At 36.4% G+C, this 24,890-nt stretch overlaps 1 protein-coding gene across 2 annotated transcripts in view; it reads left to right on the top strand.

Moving 5' to 3' along the window:
• The window catches only part of HPSE2 (heparanase 2 (inactive)), a 724,961-nt gene that overhangs the window by 571,668 nt on the left and 128,403 nt on the right, over nucleotides 1-24,890 (top strand). For both annotated transcript variants that reach the window (XM_072626990.1, XM_072626982.1), the window contains exon 9: nucleotides 6,582-6,696. In XM_072626990.1, coding sequence (XP_072483091.1) covers nucleotides 6,582-6,696 — 115 coding nt within the window. The remainder of the gene's footprint in view (nucleotides 1-6,581; nucleotides 6,697-24,890) is intronic.

Genomic DNA, 24,890 nt, shown 5'->3' with positions numbered 1-24,890 from the left:
AGTGAGTTGTAATTAGTGTGGTAGCCATTCCTGAATCAACTCTGTATATGCCATTAATTTGTTAGAGCAAAGATAAAAATTAATTCAAAGTTATAATAAGTAAAAGGGGCTGACTTAAGAGATTTTTACGTAAAAAATGTAATGTAGATGGAAGACTGAGCATTGATTAAACTTATGAAAATTTCAGAGCTTAGCCTAAGTAAATCATTTGCTATAATGAGACCAAAAATGCCTAAAACTTCCTTCGTCAGGAAATACTTGATTTATTTGCCAAGTACAGAGAGATAAGGCAACTAAAAGGAATATTTTTTTAGAATATAAATTTATTTGTAAAATCTTACAGAAGAGGAAGGTGAAAGCTTGCAAGCAATATTGCCTCATCAAGCAGTGAGAAACAATGGAATGGAAAGAAAGCTTAAAGAAAGTTGGTGAGTTTTTCAGAGTAATGCTAAGGCATTTAAGATGAAAGTAGGAGTAAGACAACTCCTGACAAAGACAAACATCTGACAAAACAAGAAAAGATCTGCATGGAAGCTCAGAGTTCTTTTTACCATCAAGGCCAGTGGGGCCATCACATTTGGACTCAGCATTATAGTCCTGCAAGTGGACTGATACATTGGAAATACAACTTAAGACCACACAGATATAGGAAAAGCAGCTGGATTGGATCATGTCTATATGGCCTGTGCTCAGGACAACACAATTTTGAAGGTGTCATGGGATCTTGGATTTTGAGCTAGAAAGGACTTGAGATAATTTAGTCTTAACACCTTCATTTTACAGATAATGAATCTAATTCAGGGAAATTAAGTAATTTCCTTAAGGTCACAGAAGTATTAAGTGCTAGAGCTTGTAATCATTTCTCAAGTTATCTGAAGGAGAAGATTCAAATGCATGGAAAAAATCTCAGACCTTATGACTAGACAAAAGACTATGACAAAAAGAGAATATCAAGAAAACTAACTACAAACCCATATGTCTCCTTTCCTATTCATTTAAAAATTTTATGATAATAACCTTCACAAATACTGAGGATATGTTTGATGGGAATATTTTAAGAGAAAATAAAGAATTTCAGAAGTGATATCCCATAATGGAATATCACATTTTTATCATCACAGTTGATTGAAACATATGAAGAATGTATGATTTCACCTTGTTTTTTGTTGATAATTATTAAAAAGCTTTTAATTCATTAACAGAAAATTCTCTTTTAAAGGCTTGCCTCCTACAGGTTGTCCCCTATTTATATATTTAAATTGTATAAGATAAAATTATGAGAAGCCTATTCTACTGCCCTACAGATGTTACTATTAATTTAGATATAAAACATATGTATGCTTATCAAAAGTGTTTGTTACCTCTTGGATAAGATCTATCACAGAGTCCAGGTTGAAGATGGATTTCCTATAAGTATTAAGAGCCTCCATATGCTCTTGTTTTGGGATGCTGTTGTGTAGGTTGCATAAAGTCCAACCCTATCATAGAGCCTTTTAAATGAGATCCATAGTTATTTAAAGAGTTCAGCCTAACTATCCATGCTGGAAAAACTCAGTGGATTTCTAAGCTATGCTATTAGTTGAAGAAGTAGAGTCCATGTGTCTGTGCTGATTTATGATGGAACATTATAAATTTATCAAAGAATTGAAGATGATAATCACCCAAAAGTCAGTGAATTAGGTGTATGTTGGGTTTAAACAGGCTGCAACACAGAGCAAAGGAAATAAGAAGCAGTGCCAGTGATGTCATCAAAGAAATGTATGAAAAAGATGAGCTAACCATATGATGAGAGCAGTGCATACCTGATGGCCCATTTAAATGCTTGGGATGTTAGAAAGACTTGAGAAAGGCTTACAGACATTAGTTGGATCTCTTTCAATAAACTGAAAGAAGGACATAGAAGCACTTACTATGAGCTGTGGCAAATATATGAGAGAACATTGATGAGGATAGTACAGGATGGGGAGCCATGGATGGGTTGTAATCTGCATTGATGAGATCATAGATCCATTTGAGAATTTAAAGGTGGGAAGCTTGTGTGTTTGACTTGATTACTGCAAAAATGCTCAGGCATTGTTATCAAGATAATTTATTATTTAGAATGAAATCAGTAAAACCAAAATGGTAAATTGTGAATAACTACTGTCAAATTAATGTCATTCCCTTTTTTAGGCTGAGATTAAATATAATAAAGATAAATGTAAGATTCTACACTCAGATTTTAAAAATTAACTCCCACATACAGAATGGTGGGAGAAGTGGTGGGAAAAGGTCGTAAAAGTGTCGTGAACTGTGAATTCAGAATGAATCAACAGTGTCACATGGCAGTCTAAACAAATTTATTCATTCTCAGGCTACGTAGAGGACATTGTTGGGAAGAGGCACTTAGTGTCCCTCATATCCTCCACAAGAAGTTGAAGGAACTAGAAATCTTTAGCCTCTGAAAGAAAAGACCTAGAGAGGAGTTAGTATCTGAAGGGTTGTCTTGTCGGTGTCATCCCCCTGAGGACAGAACTAGTAGAGGTAGGTAGGACTTGTGGTGAAACAGATTCCTGCATAAAGAAAAGTTTCCCAACAATTAAAAGTGTCCAGAACTGAATGGGCAGTCTCAGGAGGTAGCAGGCTCACCATCCCTAGAATCTTTAATCGGAAAATAGGTGACCATTTGTTGTGATTAACAAGAAAAATGATAATAATAATAATATTTACATATTGCTTTAAGGTTTGTAAAGCCCCTTTTAAATATTATCTTATCCTCTTAGCAACTCTGGATGGTAGATATTACTATTATCGATTTATAGATGCTGAAGTGTGCTAAAATTAAATGACTCGTCCAGGTTCACACTGTTAATGAATGTCTGAAACAGAATTTAATTAGGTTCTAATGACTCTTAAGTCTTCATACTTCTTATCATGTACCTGCTCAGGTACAAGGTAGACTGGATGACTTAGGATCAGAAGATCACAGATTTAGAGCTGGATGGGACCATAGAGGCTCTCTAGTAATAGCTTCCCCTCTTACTCATGGAGGGATTAAGTAACCTGCTCGAGGTCACGCAAGATAGTAAGTAGGAGATCCAGGTTTTGAGTCTGGGTCCTCTATTTCCAAATCCAGCACATTTTCTACCGAACCGTTTTTCCTCTTTGTAAATCTGAATTCTGTGATTTTGTGAATGCTTTCCCTATCACTTATGTTTCATCAGTTGCTAAGTCATGTTGATTTTATCTATATAATATTCTTTGAATCCATCCCACAGGCTTCATTACTATTACTGTTATGGACTCTGCTATTTTTCCCTCAGCCCATCCTCTATATTCTTGCCAAACTAATTTTTCTTTTGTACATATTTAGTAATGCCACATCTCAGCTCACGTCCCTTCGGTGGCTCCCTATTGCCTGTCAAATAAAGTGCAAACTTCCTATCCCTCCACTGTCTTTCCTTTCCTGTTTTATCTTGTGTTATTACGTTCTATATTTATTAAATTCTAGTACACTGGACAGCATGTTCTGCATTTCTGCATCTTTCCTGTTTGTAGGTCATGGTGTCTTGTATGCCTAGGAGACCCTCTCCTTTACTTCCTCTACCCTTTTAAATCCTACCCATCTTTTAAAGAAGAAAGAGCACATCATCCTTGACCTCTCAATAGCCTTTTGACATTTTCATCTATCCTCTTCTCCTTGGAAATCTCTCCCCTCTAGGTTTTCTTGACTGCTCTCTCTTGATTCTCCTCATACCTGCTTACCATGGATGTTCCCCAAGGCTTTGACAAGGACCCTTTCCTCTCTTATCTTTCTGCTATTTCTCTTAATGATCTCATCAGCTCCTACAGACTCAGTTACATATGCAGATAATTTCCAGATTTATCCAATCCTAATCTCTCTCTTGATCTCCAGTCTCACATCTCCAACTATCTATTGGATATCTCAAACTGGATGTCCCCTAGTCATCTTAAACTCACCCTGTCTCCTGTCTTCCTAACTTACTATAGAGGGCACCACTAACCTCCCACTTACCAAGGCTCAAAATCTAGCAGTTATCCTTGACTCATTCTTGCTCCCTTACTCTCTTTAATCCTTTATAGCCAATCAGTTGCCAAGTTCTGTTGACTTTTCCTTTGTAACATCTTTCTTATACAGCCCCTTCTGTCCTTTACCATTGCGACCTCCCTAATACAGGCCCTCATCACCTCATAGCCTTCAGGTTAACCTCCCTACCTCAGGTGTCTCTGCACACCAGTCTATCCTCCAATGAACTTTCAAACTGATGGTTATGATGATGATGATAATTGTAATAACAGCTCACATTTATATAGTGCTATGTGCTAAATAAGCACTTTACAATTAGTATCTCATTTGATTTCTACAACAACAGTGAGATGTAGGTGCTATTATTATCCTCATTTTTTACAGATGAGGAAATTGAAGCAAACAGAGGTTAAGTGACTTGCTCAGTTTCACATAGCTAGTAAATGTCTGAGACTGGATTTGAACTCAGGTTTTCTGACTCCAGGTCCAACACTGTCCAATTTGCCACTTTGACAGTTAAACTGAAGCCTACAGAGGTGACTTGCTCAATATTACAGAGTAGTAGATATCAGAACCGGGATATGAACTCAGGTCTTCTAAACTCCCGGTTCAAAGCTTTTTCTACCACACTGTCCAATCAGTAGTTATATGGGAATGTGGGATGGAGAGAAGAAAATGAATCTGCCGTACTAAGAGTACTTTAGGGTACGCTTACACATTGATTCCCCTTTGCAGTAGGTAAAAATCGGGTTTGTTAATTAAGCTGCATTTTTTAAACAGCTGCTTTGTTTAATGTACTCAGCTGCTCTTAGAGCTAGGGGCCATGCAAAGAGGTATCAGGCATGGCCCCTCTTAATGTGTATATACAGGTGTACATATTCCCAGGCTACCACAATTGCATTGCGTAGGCACACAAAAAATGTGAATAGCCTTCTGCACACTGTAATCCACACAGGCTTACAGATGTCTTCACATATACAAACACCAAGACACATTGATATTTTTACACCCATGCACTCCTAGATGCAGTACCTCATAGACACATAAACACTTAGAGCACATGTGTATGTATTCATAGAGGAATCACAGATTCTCTTTGATTCTCACAGCTTCAGTATGCAGACAACACTGAGCTAGGGGCAGGAAAACTGAGTTGGGATCCTGATTTCACCACTCAGTGACACTGGTATGGTGGCTTGACCTAGGATTAATCCGTCTGTAGAGAGGGGATAACAATCCTTTCTGTGCCACGAGTCAGTAAATGCTTGGTTTAATTAATTCAGCTTGAGCACGTGGCACTCCTTTGAGCCTCAGGTTTCTTATTTGTGAAACAAAGGTCCATTTCGGTTCTGATGTTCTGTGATTATAAATACATTTTTAAAATATATTAATTGCTGTGAAGAAACATAAAGATTGAGAAATGGAAAGAAAGTTATAGTTCATCTTAGTCTAACCCCTTGTTTTCATATGAGGAAACTGAGGTCCAGAGCTGTGGATTGCTCAGCAATATAACAGTTTTGAGAATAAAAGGATTTGAACTCAGGTCTACTCACTCCTGATATAGTCTCCTTTCCATATGGCCATTCTCAAAATTATGTGAGATTCTTTGGAAATAAAAGCATAATATAAATCAAATATTAAATTATTTTATTATCAATGGTTTGGACCCTGATTTGCTAGTTTAGGAAAGGCATAAGTTCCTGATTAATCTCTTGTATGTTGACTATTCAGCGACTTCCAAAGTTAGCTCTAATTTTAAGAGTTCAAATAACATTTTAGTTGTATTAAGGATTAGTAAAATTTTAAGTTTTCTAGTATTTCAGAAGAGTGCATAATGAGAACATGCATGTCTGTGTGTGCTAGGGTATGTGTGTGTAGGAGCGTGAGTTTGTGGGCATTTGATGGAGAAAAGTGGGTTTTTGGAAAGCCCTAATGGTTGTGAATGATGGTTTACACACGAGTTTGAATATTTGTGACTATTTTACACCAATGAAGTATATACATGATACGCTTTATGCATTATGGGGCACTTGTCTTTGTTGGAATATATAAGTCTTTGTATAACTAGTTGGATCTAGAAATAAGTATGATCATAATAAAAAAATTTCTTTAGTGGTAGCTCCTCTTTTAAGACATATGAATGGTTAGAATGTGCATGTTCGTATGTAAATTCTATTAGTTGGGGAAGATCTGTATGAATGATGTGTTCACAGTAGAGGTGTCCAAGTAGGAGAATTTAGGTAATGGTTATGACTTCTGTCTTGTAAGATATAAGGTATTGCCCTGGAAACCTACCTAAAAGCAGGCAGACTTTGTGTTGATGATATTAAAGTAATGCCATAGGTCTGGGCACCTGATCTGAAGATCTTAAGGAAATACAGACATCAATCACTTGTGTGCTGATTACCTATTTAAGTTGCAATACTTTTTGCATCCTATGGGAGAGTGAATGGGTAGACCTTGCTCTTCCAGCCAGTTAGTCATCTTTAGGATACTTATTCCAGTCCATGCCTATTTTGAAATGCATTGATGTAGCTGTTTTCCTACTTTTTAGATGGTTGAACACTTTAGGAATGTTGGCCAATCAGGGCATCGATGTTGTGATACGGCACTCATTTTTTGACCACGGCTACAATCACCTTGTGGACCAGAATTTTAACCCATTACCAGTAAGTGCGGGATGAAGATCCCATTATCTGTTCCATGTCTTTCACTCCCTCTGATGGGATGTCTTTGTCTGATGGTATGTAGGCTGTGAAAATTGTCTTTTTCTTTTCCTGTTACCAGTGAGTACCATAAATCAGAGAGAGGCATTCTTATCTTCTGTTCTCTTGACCCATTTCACAGACTTTGGCTTCATCACAAAAAATTTTTTTTAATTTGAAATCCACTTCTCTTTGTGTCCTGTTTGAACTCTACTTGAAAATGAATTTTTCCAGATTGGTTTCTTTTAATGCTAATAGGATACATTAGTTAATGTCAAATGCAACATGTTGAAAGCAGATGGGGGAGCGTTAGCCAAAATCATAGACAGTGTGGATCCCTTTCTTAGAGAGGAAGATCAGTCCAGTTACAGTCAGACATTGACCCATGAATGGACAGTGAGGGCATTTATATGGAACACCGTCCTGTTGAGGGGGATCCAAGATGAAGAATATAGTAGTTATGTACTATAGTTCAAAATAAAATGAAATCCAACTTTTCCAGGGAACTTACTCTAAGCATATGGTATGGCAGCCTTACCTTAATCTTACCCTAAACCCTATCCTAATCAAATAGCCCATCTTCCCCAAATGCCCTCTTTTTCTGGGATCCATAGCCATAAAATTGTATGTGTCTGTGTCTGTGTACCGGCATTATTATCACTCTTAAGTTAGATGTATGACATAACCAGCGCCCATTAATGAGATCTGTAGTGAATAACTGGTTTAGCAGTTGTAGATACTCAAAATTAGGCCGCCATCACTGCCAAGTTTCTAGTGAGTATTCCCTCCTTCACTCTCAGAGTGGCAAGGGAATGCAACAGGAAAGAGTGCATATCAGTGTAGAATTACAGCACTTTTAGAACCAGAAGTGGTTTAAGATGATAAACTAATAACTTGTGGAGACTCTGGAAGAGTGAAACGAACGCTGGACTTGGAATCAGAGGGCCTGGGTTTGATTCCCAGATGTGCCACCTATTACGTATGTGACTCTGGGCAGGTCACTTACCTTCTCTTGGCCTCAGCTTCTTCACAGGGTGTAGGCTACATCAGAGATATCAAACAGGCAGCCCATAATATTCTTGAATATGGCCCAAACCAGATTAAAATGTAATTGGAAAATATTCAACAAAGCAAATAAAAAGTACAGTCAAACATAGATAATAACACATTTTGAACCTAAGCCAGCATGGCGCCCATAGGGATCCTTATACACAGATTGGTTTCCTCGTTTCAATTGATTTTGACACCACTGGCCTAAATGACCTTAAAGTCCCTTCTAGCTCCGATTCTGTGATTTGAGGGAGCCAGTGACATAGGGTTAGAACATTGGATTGGAGTGAGGAAGATCTTAGTTTGAATCCTGCCTCAGACGCTTACTAGCTACATGACCCTGAGCAAGTCATTTAACCTCTCTCAGCCTTGGTTTCCTCATCTGTAAAATATGGAAAATAATGGTACCTACCTCACAGGGTTGTTGTGAGGATCAAATGAAATGTAAAGCACTTTGCAAACCTTAAGGCATTATACAAGATGTTCATTATCCTTATCATTATCCTTTGGGATAAGGCACTTTGAAAAAACAAAAATCATTAAACAAACCAAAGAAATGCTGTTACTCTTTTTGTTATGGTGCAGTGGAGCTTCACTAGGAACCGTGTTGGGATCCATGCTGTGGGCCACAAAGAATCAGAGGAAACCTCAGATGTAGGACCAGGAGACATAAAAGTAGGGTGAAACTAAAGGAAAAAAAATATACGTAGACATATTGGTAATCCAGAGATGGAAGACTTAAACCAAAATTAAACTGAATTTGAGTGCTAAACAGATTGAATCCCCTAAACTAGATAAATTGGACATATGTGCCTTTTCTATGTATTCATAGTTGACTGCTTGTATTGATTTTGAGCCCTTTAAATTGTTGTAGTTTGATTCTGTTCAAGATTATTCCCCTGAAAATGTGTTGCTGTTGAATGTAATTATAGTAATTACTCATATTCCTTGTGTAATATAATTGACAAAGAACTGTCCCCAAAATTACTTTGTGGGAAAAGTGGTGCTAGGATTATTATCCTCATTTTACAGATGACCCAAAGTGGTTAAAACTTGCCCATTTTGTAAGCATTTAAGACTAACTCCATCTGACTCCATCCAGATCTAGTGCTTTTTCTAATGTACCATGATGAGGTACAGGATCTAAGAGGAGACTTTATTCCTGAGGTCCATTGCATAGCCACAAAGGATGTTACCCACATCTCCAAGATTCCTGGCTTTAAGATGCTTAACAGAACCCATCTATTTAGCTAAAAGTCTTAAAAGAACTAAGTAGCTGTACTTTTAAAAACACACAGCTCTAATAAAGAAATCTTATGTGAAGGCACTTTTAAAACTATCAGGTTGTCTTTTCATCTTTTTTTCCCTAATAAATTCTACACCTTGTAAGCACAAAACTTGGCAGCAGAAAGAATAGGTCCTGTATCTCCTCTGGAAGGAATTTACAAGGCTAAACCAGGACACAATTTCCACAGATACTGCCAGAAGTCTCTTGGAATGTGTAATGGAGATCTGGGAAATAGAATGATTACCCCTTCAGAGAGTTATGCATTTGATAATCCAATATTGTCAATAAAAACTTGTGGATTTTACATTGTGATTTAATCTTCAAGAGAGAGTTTGTTAAGGGCACAGGAGTTTTGGGATTGGGATTTTTCATTACCGTCTAAAAATTATCAGCTGCTTCTGCCTTGCTTGTTCTGTATTAATTCAGTGTCTCTTTAAGGAATGATATCATAGGTTTTGTGATTTAATGTTATTTTTCAATTCTGTTTTCCAGGTAAGTTAAAAAAGCAATAAAGTTTGCACGAAAGCCATGGCCTTGAAGAGTTCGTTATTCCACATTATAATCTAATCATCTTGGATCCCTCTACTTAAAGTTCTCTCTTTTTGATTAGACTAATTTGGGTAAAAAGAATTATGAAAGATGTTCCTTTAAAAGCAAACCTAAGTCGGAGGAAAAGTTTATAAAGACATCGTTTATATGCCTATCCTAGTTTTCTTCATATATATTTATGTAGCAAGCCCTAAGACTTACAAGCACAGGATCATAGAATTCTGGGATGGAATATGGATCTTAGAGGTCATCAATACAAACCTTTGCCTCACAGATATGTGTCCAGTATGACATCTCAACAAACTGTCATTCAGCTTCTACTTGAACATACCCTGGGACAGAAAACTCATTTCCTTATGAAGCAGTCTGCTCTTGTTTCAGATAGTTTTGCTATAAGGAAACCTATCTTTATACTGAACTTAAATCTGTTGACCTATAACTTTTACCATTGCTCCTAAATCTGCCCTCTAGAACTTAAAAAAAAAAAAGTATAATCCCCATTTCACATGAAATCCCCATTTAAATCTTCCCTTCTTCAGGCTAACCAAGCCCAACTGATTCTCTGTCTATTGTTGTGGGAATTTATTTCTTCTAGCATAAGGAAACCTTACCCTAGGTCATTTGGCATCAGTAAGGACTGAATCCAGCATTTTGTGTTCACTGGGGAAAATGGCCTCTGAGGTGTCATGTATCTTGCTTCTTTGAGGCTATGATGCCATATACTCTGAAGACCAGGTCAGTGCCCCTCCTAGAAGAAGTCATCCTAGTGAATCACAATATTTCCGGGCCTCAGTTTCCCTGTATTCAAAATGATGAAGTTGGACTAGATGATATCTAAGGTATCTTTTAACTTGTAAGTCCTACTGTCCTATTAACTTAGTGTTTTATAACTCAGCTCCCAACACTGCCCTCTTTCCACTTCTGTGTCTACTGGGTCATTGGACAGAATGAGATTTTAATCTCCATGGCCAACCAGTTGGTCATGGAGTCTCTCTGGAAAAGGAGATGTTTGTAACCCAAATAGACTCACCGTTTTCTTGAATACTGCTCAGCCCTTAAAGCCTTTAAGCATTTTTCTAGGAGAATCATTTTGGCCCATTTCAATTTCATATACTAATTTACAGCATCATCTCAGAAAAGGCTGACCTATAGCCATCCACCATGTTGCATCTTAATAAATGTGAACTTTTAATTAGTTGCCATTTCAAAAACTTTTCCACAATGTAACTTTTGTACGAGTTACCTTGAGAAGTCTACGGTCAGTCTTAGCAAAGAGGGACTCTTGGGGGAAATTTCAGTCTTCATATTTATATTGTAGCCAAAGAGAAAAGGGTACTTTAAAAATCAATCACTGATGTTGAGAAGTGGAATATAAAAATTGGCTTTTTATTTCATGGACTTTGAAAGAACTATTCATAGAAAATAATATTACCTCTTGATAGTCTTTAAGCTAATTTTCTGCCTTTCTAGAATGGCCAGGTATTTGATAACAAAGGCATAAATTAGTGAAGCTGATGGTGCAAATGGAAAATTTCTTATTTCTTGTTAATGTACTATCCTTTGGATAACTACAAATATACCACCAGGGGGCAGCTGTAAGCTCTGAGTTGTTTTTCCCAGAACAAGACTTAGATGTGCTCATTTTATTGTCACTTGCCTACTAAATTTGGTTAATAATCGCATATCTAAGAAATGACTGAGATTGAATCTTGAAGGCCTCCTGACTTAGTGAAATGTGTATTACATGGAGATTCAGTAGACTTTGGTTTGATTCCTTAATGTCCAATTTATCCTGGACAAATCACATCACCTCTCTAGGTCTTTATTTCCCTTTGAGGCTAATATATAAAGTCTCGCCTGTATTTTTGAGTATGAATCATCGGTATGAACTGTGTCCATGTGATGGAATGAAACCCAGTATCCTATCCAGGAACTGAACTGTGACCTTGTCTTTATTAACATGAACTCTAACCATTTCTGGTTAAGAACGTACTCATGGCAACATGAAAGGTCATGGAGGAATCCCACTGTCACAGTTAAAATCTGAAACAGACTCCAGGGAGAGCAATTATAAAAAAACAGAAGGAAAGGAGGAGAAGGAACATATCATCATGGGAGAAATGAGCACAGTGTGTCCTTTGGTCTTATCTGAACTAGATCAGGCAGAGTCTAACACAAAGGTCTGGAGTGTGTGTATGTGTAAATAAATGGAGAGAGTGAAATAGGAAGGAGAGTACAGTCAAAGAAGAAATGGACACAGGCAAAACAAACTTCATCTTTACAGGGTTTATCATAAAGAAGACACTAAAAAAGGGCTATACTTATAAATCTCAGAATAACTAGATGTCTGAACTTGGAATACATGATGGACATATGAGTAGGAACAGATCATTTCAGTTATAGATTTTCTAGTATTGATCAGATTCCTTCCCTTTGTTGATTTTTGAAGGAAAGGGGAGTAGAGAAGAGAGGAAAATTATAAGAAGTTATGGAGGAAAGTGTATAATTAACAGTTATAACGATAAATATTAATGAGAACTTAGCCATGACCAAAGAACTTACCTATAAAAAGGGAAGCACAATGGATTATTAAGCAGAATATAGAAACATTATTTACAATAAGTACACTTAAAATACAGACATGCAAACAAAGTTAAAATGGGCAGAATTTATTATAAGTACCTCCAAAAAGGCAAAGGGAAAAAATCCTGTCAGACTCAGCTACAGGGAAAATAGGTATGGTTAAGAAAGATAAGAAGGGGCTCAGATGCAATCCAGCTCAGACTCTGTCTAGCTGGGATTGTGTCTGGCCTGCTTGTGAATACAAGCGTTACAAAAGCTTAGGCTCCTTAAGAGGCAACCCAATTAGGCGAATCCTTAATAAACTTTGTTTTCTTTGGCTTTAAAAAAAAAAAGAAAGAAAGAAAGAAAGATAAGCAGGGATATTATTATTATCATGCGTAAAGGTACCACAGACAAGTGATGTCAGTACTTAATAGGTAAGTACCTGAGGCATCTGAGGACCGGAAGAAAAGTTAGTTGAATCAAGAGGAGAAATGCACAGAAAAAGCATAGTACTTGGGAACTTACCGTCGCTTTTCAGACCTAGACCAATGTAAGAATGATAAGAAAGAAGTTAAGGACAGGTACACAATTTTAGAGACGTTTATATATACTGTCATCGTCAGTAAGCATCTATTAAGTGCATGCGCTAAGTGATGGGGATGCAAAGAAAAGCCAAAGATAATTCCTGCTCTCAAAGAACTCGCAGGGAAATGGGAGAGATGACATGCAAATGACTGTGTCTCAACAAGATATATCAGGAGATAGTCGATAAGGAAAAGCCTCTAGCATTGAGAGAGACTAAGATAGGCTTCTTGTAGAAAATAGAATTTTAACTGGGACTTGAGGAAAGCCAGGAAAGGCAGGAAGCAGAGATGAGGAGGGAGAGTATTCCAAGCATGAGACTAGCCAGTGAAAATGCCCAGGCAGATGGGGAAAGAAAGCAGTATATTCATTTTTCATCTGTGCACAGCACCTTTACAAAATTGATCATGTTCTAAGATAAGAAAATCTTGTAAACGAATGCAGAAAAGGTGAAATATTAAGCACATCCTTTACTGATCACAACATAATGAAAATGTTAATAAAAAGGTCATTTAAAGAAATTATTCACATTTAAATGGAAATTAAATTCCTGAAGAATTGGTAAGTCAAATAATATACAGAAACAAGTGATAAATTGATTACAGAAAAATGGCAATACTGAGACAACATGACAGAACATTGAAGATGCACCCAAAGCATTCCTTAGAGAAAAATTTTATCTCGAAACACTTTCATCAACAAAAGAAAAATAGAACAAATCAATGAATTGAGTATACAGCTAAGCAAATGAGAAAAATACAAGTAAAAATCCCACCAAACACAAAAATAAAAATTCCCCAAAAAATCAAAGAAGAGGTAAACAAAATTGAAAGCAAAATCCTTCAAGTTTACAAATAAAATGAGGAGCTAATCAAAATTTTTTTAAAGCAAAGAGGATAACTAAATGGCCAATGTGAGAAGAATAATTCATAACAAATGAAAAATAAAGGCAACCCATAGAAAGTGCTTTACCTAATTGTATGCCAAAAAATTGATAAATGAAATGGATACTTAGAAAAATATAAAATGACTAGTTTAAAGGAAAAAGTAGAAGAGATTTTAAGCAACACAATTTCAGAAAAAAATAAATTGAAGAAGTCATAAAAAGGAAATTATAACTTTTTTTGTATCATGGACCCCAGTGACGACCTGGTGACAGCTATAGGCCCTTTCTCAGAATAACATTTTTAAATATATAAATTAATACATATGATTATGAAGTAAATCAATGTTTATACTAAAATAAAGATGTAAGACTTTTTTTGCTTTTTTCCTATCAAAAGTCATAGATCAAGATGCACTGAGGGAGGAGGGAAAATAAGTAGAAAAAGAATACTATAGACTAATTTATACTGAACCAACCAAAACCAACAATATAAGTGATTACACATTATTACCATTTTGGATTTGTACCAGGAATTGCTTCAATAATAGTAAAATTATAAGCATATTAATACAAAATTATAAAAATTGCAGGATTATGTCAATACATGCAGGACAAAAACTTTTTACCAAAATACAGCTTTATGCTTTAAAAATGTAAAATTAGGAATAAATTGACTTTAATATGATAAATTATAACTAAAAACAAGAGTTAGCGTTATCTATAATGGAGAAATGTTAGAGACCTTTTCAGTAAGATCAGGAATAAAGCAAGGATGTTCAGTGTCATCTATTTTTTTTATGCCTTTCTAGAAATGCTAGTTAAAACAATAAGACAAAACTAAATTGAGGAAATAAGCATAGGAAAAAAGAAATATTTCCATAAAACATGATGATTTATTTAAAGCAACATTTCTCAAACTATACTGCATAGATCCCTAAAGCTCCTCACTTAAAAAAAATGAACTTCATGCAATTTAGTAACAGGCATTGATCACTGTGGAAGATTTTACTACAATGGTTCTGGGAAAGTTTTGCTTAAACTGATGGGTTTTATAACTAGAAAATTTTAGGAACCACTGACTTAGAGAGTCCTAGAGTTTCAACTAAAAAATTAATTGAAATAACTTCAGCAAAGTAGTGGTATATAAACTAAACTCAGAAAATAATGAATCTTTCTGTATATTATCAACAAAAACCAGCACAAATCCTTCAGAACAAAGGTATAATGTATAAACTACCTATGAATCCAGCAATCAAGACCCACACAAGAATGATAAGATTACAGCTACAGAACACTTTACAGAAATAAAGGCATGCCTAAATAATTGGTGAGATATTAAGTTTTTTATGATTGGGCCATGCCAGTATAATAAACAATGACAATGTCACCGTACTTAATTATCATATTCAGTGCTATACCAAACAGAGTACGAGAGGGTTACTTCATAGTCAATAGCTACTTTATAGCAACAAAATTCATCTGGAGGAATAAAAAGTCAATAATGAAAGATAGTAGGAAACAGTAAATAAAAGCAGTACCAGATTTCAAATTATGCTACAATGCAATAATCATTAAAACGATTTCATAAAGAAGTTGATCAGAGGAACAGATAAGGTATGGAAGACTCAGAAACAATTGAACATTGTAGTAACACAGTGCTCAGTAAATCTAAGGTTCTAACCATAGGGTAAAGGACTTATTATTCGACACAACAGCTGGGAACACTGAAAAAAAAAAAGGTCCAGATAATTAGTCTTATGATGTAAATATTAAGGCAGTATCATAAGCAAAATAGAGGATCAATGAAGAAGATACCTTTCACAGCTATGAATATGGGAAGATTTCTTGACCAAATAAGAGATATCCGAGGGGATAAAATGGATAATTTTAATTACCTAAAATTGAAAAGACTTTGCACAAACAAAGTCAATATAGTTAAAATTAGAAGGGAAATAGTTACCTAGGAAAAAATTTAATGTCTTAAATTTCTCTGATAAAGATCTGATTTTCAAGATAAATATATGAGAAAAAGATCTGTTTCCTGGTAGATGACTATTGAAAGGATATGAACATGCAGTTTGCAAAAGAGGAAGTACAGTCTATCAATAGTCAAATGAAAAAATGTCAAACCACTAATCAATCATATTTAAAATAACCATGAGGTTCTACCTCACCCCCATCAGATTAACAGAAATGACAAAAAAAAGGAAAATGATGGCTGTTGGTGGTACTTCGTGGGGATGAATTTATTCATTTACTGCTGGTAGAGCTACAAAGTGGTCCAGCTATTCTGGAATGCAAGGTGAAAGAATATTCAGTTAAACTATTCATGTTCTTTTACTCAATAATATTGCCACCAATCTTAGATCTCAAAGAGATCAAAGCCAAAGGGAAAGGATATATTTGTTTCTTTGTTGGTTGGTTTGTGTACTTGCACATGCTCTCTCTCTCTCTCTCTCTCTCTCTCTCTCTCTCTCTCTCTCTCTGTATGTGTGTGTGTGTGTGTGTCTCTCTCTCTCTTTCTCTCTGTGTCTCTCTTGCTTTCTCTCTCTGTTGTGCTCTCTCTCTCTCTCTCTCAGAAGCACTTTTTGTTGTACAAAAAACTGAAAACAAAGGGGATGACCATCAGTTTGGGAACACCTAGACAATTATGGTATATAAATGTGAATAGAATATTATTGTACTGTAAGAAATTAAGAAAGGAAAAGATTTAGAAAAATCTGGGGGTTCTTTTATGAAATGATTTAGAGTGATATAAGCAGAACTAGGAAAACAGTTAATACAATTACAACAACACTTCAAAGTAAAACTTAGTGGGCACAATTTAAGATCTATGATCAATGCAATGAATGATCAATCCTGACTCCAAAAAACGATGATAAATTATGCTTCCCATCTCTTGTCAGGAAGGTAATGGACTAGAAGTGCAGATTGATTCATATGTTTTTCAGACGTAGTCAATGTGTAGCTCTGTTTTGTGTGACTGTACTTTTATTATAAGTGAAGACTTTTATTAGGGGAGGGGTAAGAATCTTGGGGAGCAAAGCCACGAGTGTAGTGATAGTAAAGTGGATTAAAAAAAAACAAGTGTATTATTCATTTAAGAAATTGCACAATATAGAGCAAAAGGAAGTTCGGAAAGGAACACAGACAAACAGGGCACTCTTGGAACTACAATGTTGATTTTGAACTATTTTTTTAAAAGCTATGTAGTAGAGGTTGATGGTTTTTAAGGAAAGGGCATGGTTGTTATTTTTCAAGTTCAGAATAATTTTTTTTTAAACGAACAAGATCTAGCTATCTGGTTGCTATAAAAAAAATCTGAATCTCACGGTGGCTGGCTCACTAAGTTAGTGAGTGATACTAATGAAGGTAAAGTCTTAAGTTCCATGGTCATGTGAACCTTTGAGTCCGTTAGCATCATTTCATTCCATGGTCACAGACCATAGCCCTGGTGTGCAGCACATGTATGTCATTGATTTCAAGGGAGACTCAGTCAAATAGTAGGAGAGAAGCATCACAAACCTTTCATTGTTCCTAAAAAAAAAAGAACCATCCCTGAGCACATGCTTTGTTGATGGTGAGCCAATAGCTTTATCTTTCCAAATGAAAGGAGACACATTATCAGAGGGGAGCAGGGGGTAATTGGAAAAAGAATTGGACTAGATGGTGGGAGGTCTGTTTTTTAGCCCTGACTGCTCTAAGCTAACTCTTATGCCTTAGGAAAACCACTTTTATCGCTCTGGGCCTCTATTCCCTTATCCGTCAAATGAAGACTGGATAAAGTGACTCTAACTAAGGTCCCTTTCAGTACAGAAGTACTCTGTTTCTCTGAACTTCTGAATTTGTAAAACCATGGCCTACTACATAAGATTGTGGTGAAAATAAAATAAGAAAAAATGTGTCCAAGTTCTTTGAAAATTGTAAAGGACTGCAGAGAATCACAGTATGTTAGAGCAATATTATAGATGGAGATAACAAAATGGAAGTCCATGGTGATGCAATGGCTTACCCAATGAAGAAGAGTAAATGGGCTATAAAGGTAATTGGATGAGACTTCTACAGTCATTGCCTGGCCTTATCCAGGCTGTGTGCAAATGAAAGAATTACAGAGCTTCAGAGCATTGGGTGAAAGCTCCACAGAGTCAGACGCTAACCTGTTTGAGACATAAATGCCTGTCTTTGAGCTTTTCTTTCCCGTGGGAGTGATCAGGAAACTGAACAGAGCCAAGTGTACCTGTTAGGAGTAGCTGCGATGTGAAACAGGATACTCTCATTAGCTGCCCAGACAAAGGCTTTCCCACATACACCCTTTGTGGGAGTCAGCAGGCTGCTAAGAAAAGAGAAAAAGCTGCTTTAGCTGGAGAATCTCTCATTGTATCTCCAAATGGCTATTCCTCAATTGACACCAGGGGAATTTCACTCTTCATCCCATGCATGAGTCTCTTCTGTGCCACTAGAGCTCAGTTTTTGAGGTCAGAGTCTATCTAAACTTATTTGAGACTTCCCTATCCCTATATTTTGACATCAAATTACAGATTTAGAGCTAGAGGATCGTAAGAAATTATCTAGACCATTCCTTCATTTTGCAGTTCAGGAACTGGAACCCAGGAGGTTAAATAATTTGTGTAAGATCACTTAAGAAGTAAATAGTAGAGCCAAGATTGAAACCTATGTCTTCTGGTTCCAAATCCAGCTCTATTTCCACTGCACCATACTGCACTTAAAATATTTTTTAGACATATACTATGCTGAAGATCCCATGCTAGGATACAAATTAAGGGATTAAGGGAAGGTCTCTGCTTTCCAGGAGTTTTATTGTCTAATAGAAGAGCTAAAACACATACATTTAAATAATAACACAAATAAAGGTGGGATGAGTTAAAAATCTTACAAGAGGTAAAAACAAAATGCCCTGAGCATTCCCATAGGATGTGATCATTTCTGCTTGTGAGAATCAAGAAAGTTCCCATGAAAGAAAAGAACTGGGCCTTGAGAGATGAGTAAAATTTTGACATGGCTATTGAAGCTGGAGAAAGATTGAGCATGAACAGCTTTCTACACTTGAAAAGTATTAACTGTAGAACAATTAAAGAAAAGCTAAAAAAATATATTCTACTCAAATATGGGGAATATACTGTAGACTTCTCAGTGAGGATTAAGGCAAAGATAATTTTATGGTAATTATTTTAAGTCATTTATTATTTTTAAATGATCCAATAGACATCTAGAAAGCCTGATGTGACACATCAGACTGCTAATGAAAAAGTGTTTTGAGCATCCTGCTGAAGCTAGTTAACTTCAGTTCACTAGACTCTCATCACTTCTTTTTTTATTTTTTCCCCAAATTTATTAATTTATTTGTTTTCAGTTTTTAGCAATCATTTCTATAAGTTCCAAATTTTCTCCTCTTCCCTCCCCAAGATGGCATGCAATCCTACATGAGTTCTACACATACATTCCTATTAAACACATTTTCACATTAGTCATGTTGCATAGAAGAATTAAAAAGAATGGGAGAAACCATGAGGAAAACAAAAAAAAGCATAACAAAAGAGAAAATAGTCTGCTTTATTCTGACTCTTTCTCTGGATGTGGATGGCATTTTGCATCATGAGTCTTTTGGAAATGTTTTAGGTCCTTGCATTGCTGTGAAGGGCTAAGTGTCTCAAAAACAGTCCTTGCACACTGTGGTTGTTATGGTGTATAATGTTCTCCTGGTTCTGTTCACTATATTCAGCATCAGTTCATGTAAGTCCAGGTTTCTGTGAAGTCCACCTGTTTGTCATTTCTTATAGCACAATAGTATTCCATTACACTCATATGCCACAACTTGTTCAGCCATTCCCCAACTGATGGGCATCCCTTCAGTTTTCAGTTCTTGGCCACCACAAAAAGAGCTGCTATAAATAGTTTTTGTACATGTGGTCTTTTTCCCATTTTTATGATCCCTTTGGACTACAACCCTAGAAGCTGGTGTTGCTGGGTCAAAGGCTATGCACATTTTTATAGCCCTTTGGGCATAGTTCCAAATTGCTCTTCAGAATGGTTGGATCAGCTCACAGCTCCACTAACAATGAATTAGTATTCCAACTCTCCCACATCTTCTCCAACATTTATCATCTTCCTGTCATGTTAACCAATCTGATAGGTGTGATGTTGCACCTCAGAGTTGTTTTCAATTTGCATCTCTCTAAATAATAGTGATTTAGAGCATTTTTTCATATGATTGTATATACCTTTAATTTCTTCCTCTGAAAACTGTCTGTTCATATCCTTTGACAATTTGTCAATTGGGGAATGGCTTGTAAATTTGACTCAGTTCTCTATATATTTTAGAAATGAAGCCATTATCACAGACACTAGTTGTAAAAATTCTTTCCCAGTTTTCTGTTTCCCTCCTAATCTTGGTTGCATTGGCTTTGTGCAAAACATTTTCAATTTAATGTAATCAAAGTTGTCCATTTTGTATTTCATAATGACCTTCATCTCTTCTTAACAAGGACTAGTGCATGTGTCCAAATTAGTCTCCTTGCTTCCAGACTCTCGCCTCTCCAACCTCCTCTCCACACAGCTGCCAGATTTTATATTCTTAAAGCACAGGTCTGACCCTGCTCAAGAAATTTCAGTGAGCCCTCTTGCCTCTGTGATCAGATAGAAACTCCCCATTTTACCATTTTGAATTCTTCACAATAAGACTTCATCTCACTTTTTTCAGGCTTACTATACATCACTGGTAACCCTTGTCCTTTACTCACTCTAAATTCCAGCCAACTGGACTTGCTTGTGGCTCCCCATATTCTGCATTCCATCTCCCATCCACATGTCTTTTAACAAGCAGTCTTCTGTGCCTGCAATGAGCTCCTTCCTAACCTCTGTCTCAGGATCCCTCACTGCCTTCAAAATTATTTCAGCACTCTCTACAGACAGTTGATCCTGAGAGTCCTAGTTGCTAGTACCAACCATCCCCTTGTAAATTACTTTGGAAAAATTTTGTATATCATTTTCTATATATGTGTTGTTTTTCCTCCCTATACAATATAATGTCTTTGACGACAGAGACTTTCATTCTTGGCTGGAGCATGCCCTGCACCTAGCAGAGTGCTTGACACCTAGCATGTGCCTAATAAATGCTTGTTGAATTCAAGTGTCATTTGGAAGCTTTAATATGCCTTCAACAATGCCTAGTATTCCATTTGCCAAGCTAAGGGATGTCTTCTGTAACAAGGTGGTATTTTTCTTTTTTTACTCTAAACAAGTTCATCAGAAAAGGCTAATTACAATTTAACTATACCCAAGGATCACAGAAATAATATTCATATGTCAGTGATCAAGATCAAGCTTAGAAGCAAACAGAAATGTATGATCATAACCTTATGATTTTAGATAAGGCAGTCTCTTTACCTTTTTTGAAAGAAAAGTATGCCCATAAGTGATACTGAAGGATCTATTATGGTGACACGATAGCATGATTTTTTACAAGGCTAGCACGCCAGAAGTTGTTTTTATTGGGTGTTATGCATTCAATTCAGGTAGGCTGCCACCTGGTAAATGAGGGTGCCTGAACTTTATGGTTCAAACAGCCAGGATTCCCATGGTTGTTACCAGACAAGCCCAAACGAATCTAGTGTGTTTTTCTACTCAGTTATTACTTTTTCTGTAAAATTAGAATTCTCTAGTAAAACAACTAAACAGACATATTAGGGCATGTGTTATTTAAATACTGTACCCTATTTAGAGCAAAATTTAAGGAAATACAAACAACAGTCTACACGTAGGTACCTCTTTCTCATTCAGTAATCCTGTTTGCCTCAGTTGCTTTTTCTTTTCTAGTCTGAAGTCAAACAAGCCATTCTCTATCCCTTAAACTTTTGACTTGTGTAGGATTTAAGATTACAGAGTAGGAGAACTTACAAAGTAAGGGACTTTAGAGCATGCCTGGTCTAGACTTCTCTAAGACCCAAAAAGGTTCTGTAATTTTCCCAGTATTGAATAGCCAATTAGCAGAGGGGTGACAGGGCTTGTTTGGCTCTCAGACATAGGTCTTTTGTGTCTATATCCACTCTCCTGTGTAACCTGCAGTCAACAATGGGATCGCCGTATCACGTGAAGGAACCATAAATCTTGATTCTAACCTCTTCATTTCAGAGTTGGAGAAACTGACTCCCAAAGAAGTAAAATGATTTGGCCAAAGTTGCACAATATGGAGCAGATCTGAGATTCAAACCCAGGATACTGTCTCTAAGCTCCTTTCTCTTTCAACTGTGTCACAGTGCCTCACTCTTATAGAGTGAATCTTTGTATGTGTGTGTATGTGTATATATACATGCATGGATATATACATACACATATACACACACAGATGATCTCTAGGTATTGTAGAGATAATAAAGTATAATAGTATGAGTCCTTGTTCTCAAGGAATTTGCAATCTAATAGGCACTCAATGGTAAATGCAAAATAAATGTCAGAGAAAATAGATATTATATAAGTTTATTAGACAGGAGAGAATACTGGATCTGATAGGTTCTACTCAGGAAAGTTCACTGAGGAATTGATATTTGAGTTTCAACTTTAAAGAATGGATGAGGTTTATATAGGTTTAATAGAGTATGGAGGTCTCATCCCAGGCAAGCAGAAAGGTGTGAGTAAAACTGTGAGGCAGATAATGATTGGCCAAATTGTACATACAATTTTGTTGTCTTTAATACTGTAATACAGTATTATTGTATAAGAGACATCACTAGAGGCCTGGCAACTGGGTGATGATTCTTTTTTTGGCCCATAATGATCCAAAACCAAGAAAAGCAAGGACTTTCAGTCATGCACCACTCCTGCTTCTTTGTGGGAGAGTGGTTGAAATGAGGAGAGAGGCTGCTAAACATCTCAGTTCTCACACTGTTTAAAACCATTCAGCTGCCGATGGATTTATACAAATATGTGATATTTGTCCAGTGACTGATGAGTTAATGTTTCTGGAGCATGTGAACCACACTAAGACTAATATTCTTGCAACAAGAAGACATAAAGAACTGCAGCCAAATGGAGGGATAATCATAGGTTCTCTTCAAAGAGGGAAATAAAGGAATTCAGAATGAATTTTATAATTTGTCCAAAGGCAAAAATCAAACTCATTTCATGAGACGGTTGGTCATTTCACTCGACAGTACTTCTGATGAACATAAACAAACCAACAGCCACAGAGATAATTGGAACTGGGCATATTCTATTGGAAATTTCCAGTATCATCCCAGATTTGTATGCTACCTGGGGTCCAGCCTAGGTCAGTATTCGAGGGGTTTGCTCTGTAGGTAATGAAAGACTAATTACACTACCTGCTGCAGAGACTAAAGTAGTGGAGAAATTCTTTGATGAAACTGAAAAGATCCTCCTTACTAAATCATCACATACATGGATACCTGGCGATTCGATGCAGAGGTGGAAATATTTGGTGGAAAGATGTTGGAAAACAGGGTTTGAGATGAAAAATTTAAAAAGTCTCACTGTTGTTAGGTTACACAGAAATTTCACACCCAGGTTATCATGAGAGAATAAAAAGGCATTATATATGATGAGCACCAAACATCACAACCTACCAGGAAGGAAAGGAAGGAGTCGCTTCAGAGTCAAGTCACTGATGACATGGAATACATATTTACATACACACACAGATAGATAGAGAGATATAGATAGATAGGTAGGTAGACAGATAGATAGATAGATAGATAGATAGATAGATAGATAGATAGATAGATAGATAGATAGATAGAGATAGATAGAGACGCCTTCATCGATAAGTTAAATACATGGATATATATGTATGTATATATTCAAGTCATTAATTTGTTAGAGCAGTAATCAATAACAAATTAGGTTAAGAGATAAAAATGCAAAGATGTTGCTTACAGTTGCAATATTTCAATCTAATTTATTTCAGTAAGCTGTTGATTAAGATTAATGAGAAATAGAAAGAGTAAGATGTTAACTGTGACAGTTCTCAGTACATTGGGATATATAAGATATCCCAAAGAGCCCTCAGGAGACTCCTGAGCTAGCAAACAGTTGACCTTACCAAATAGAGACATGACAACCAAGGGCAACACCATTTTATACAGTTTAATTTGTGGAGATTGTGGAGGCTTCTTTCTAAAAGTTCTGAGAGCTAGTGGTGTAGAACATTGCATATGCTCTCTGCCTCAGTTGAGGTATTGGTTAATTTTGTAAAATTGTTCTTTTTTCTTTTTTTTATTCTTTGTGACAGGGGGCAGCTAGGTGGTGCAGTGGATAGAGCAGCAGTGCAGGAGTCAGGAGGATCTGAGTTCAAATCTCACCTCAGACACTTGATACTCACTAGCTGTGTGACCTTGGGCAAGTCACTTAACCCCAATTACTTCATCCTGGTTCATCTCCAGTTGTCCTGATGAATATCTGGTCACTGGATTCAGATGGCTCTGGAGGAGAAGTGAGCCTGGTGACCTGCACAGCCCTCCCTCACTCAAAACAAAGTCAAGTGCAAGTCATGTCATTATTTCTCTGACAGCATGGTCTTCTTCGGCAATGAAGGATGAACACACTGACTGACTTTGTGACAAGGGATATGGTAAGGGGGAATTTTATTTGCAATGTTTTAAATGAAGATGGTGCAAAAACAAAAGGAATCAGTAATTTTTAGATGAAAGGAAAAGATTATGGAGGATGAAAAATAGAAGATTAGCCTAAAGGGTGCTTGGCATGACAGCTAAACTAGGCTGTCCTGAAGTCATTTCTAGATGAGTCTGGAAGATGGACAACAAATAAGGAGCTAGTGATTGCTGCTCTAACAAATTAATGACTTGAATGTATACATACATATATATCCATGTATTTAACTTATCAATGAAGGCATCTCTATCTGTATCTATCTATCTATCTATCTATCTATCTATCTATCTATTTATTTACCTACCTATCTATCCATATCTATCTATCTATCTGTGTGTATGTAAATATGTATCCGTGGCAAGAGTGGAGCCACCACATTTGGGTTCTCCTGTCTCAAGAATTACTGTACTGTGTGAGCAAATGGTTGTTAAGATTAAGTTTGGCAGCATGGTTGGACGTGACCACAAACAAAAAGGGGAAATCTACATAGGGATCAGCAATTTAAAATGTACTCAGAGATCAACTTTCTCTAAAAAAGCTAAGTTCATAAAAGAACAGGAAGGACCATAGGAAATTCTGTTACCAAAAAAAAGGTGA

The sequence above is a fragment of the Notamacropus eugenii genome, chromosome 1 (genome assembly GCF_028372415.1).
Source record: "Notamacropus eugenii isolate mMacEug1 chromosome 1, mMacEug1.pri_v2, whole genome shotgun sequence".
Lineage (NCBI taxonomy): Eukaryota > Metazoa > Chordata > Mammalia > Diprotodontia > Macropodidae > Notamacropus > Notamacropus eugenii.
The sequence above is the reverse complement of the archived record's forward strand: the minus strand, read 5'-3'. Positions and strand labels throughout refer to the sequence as shown.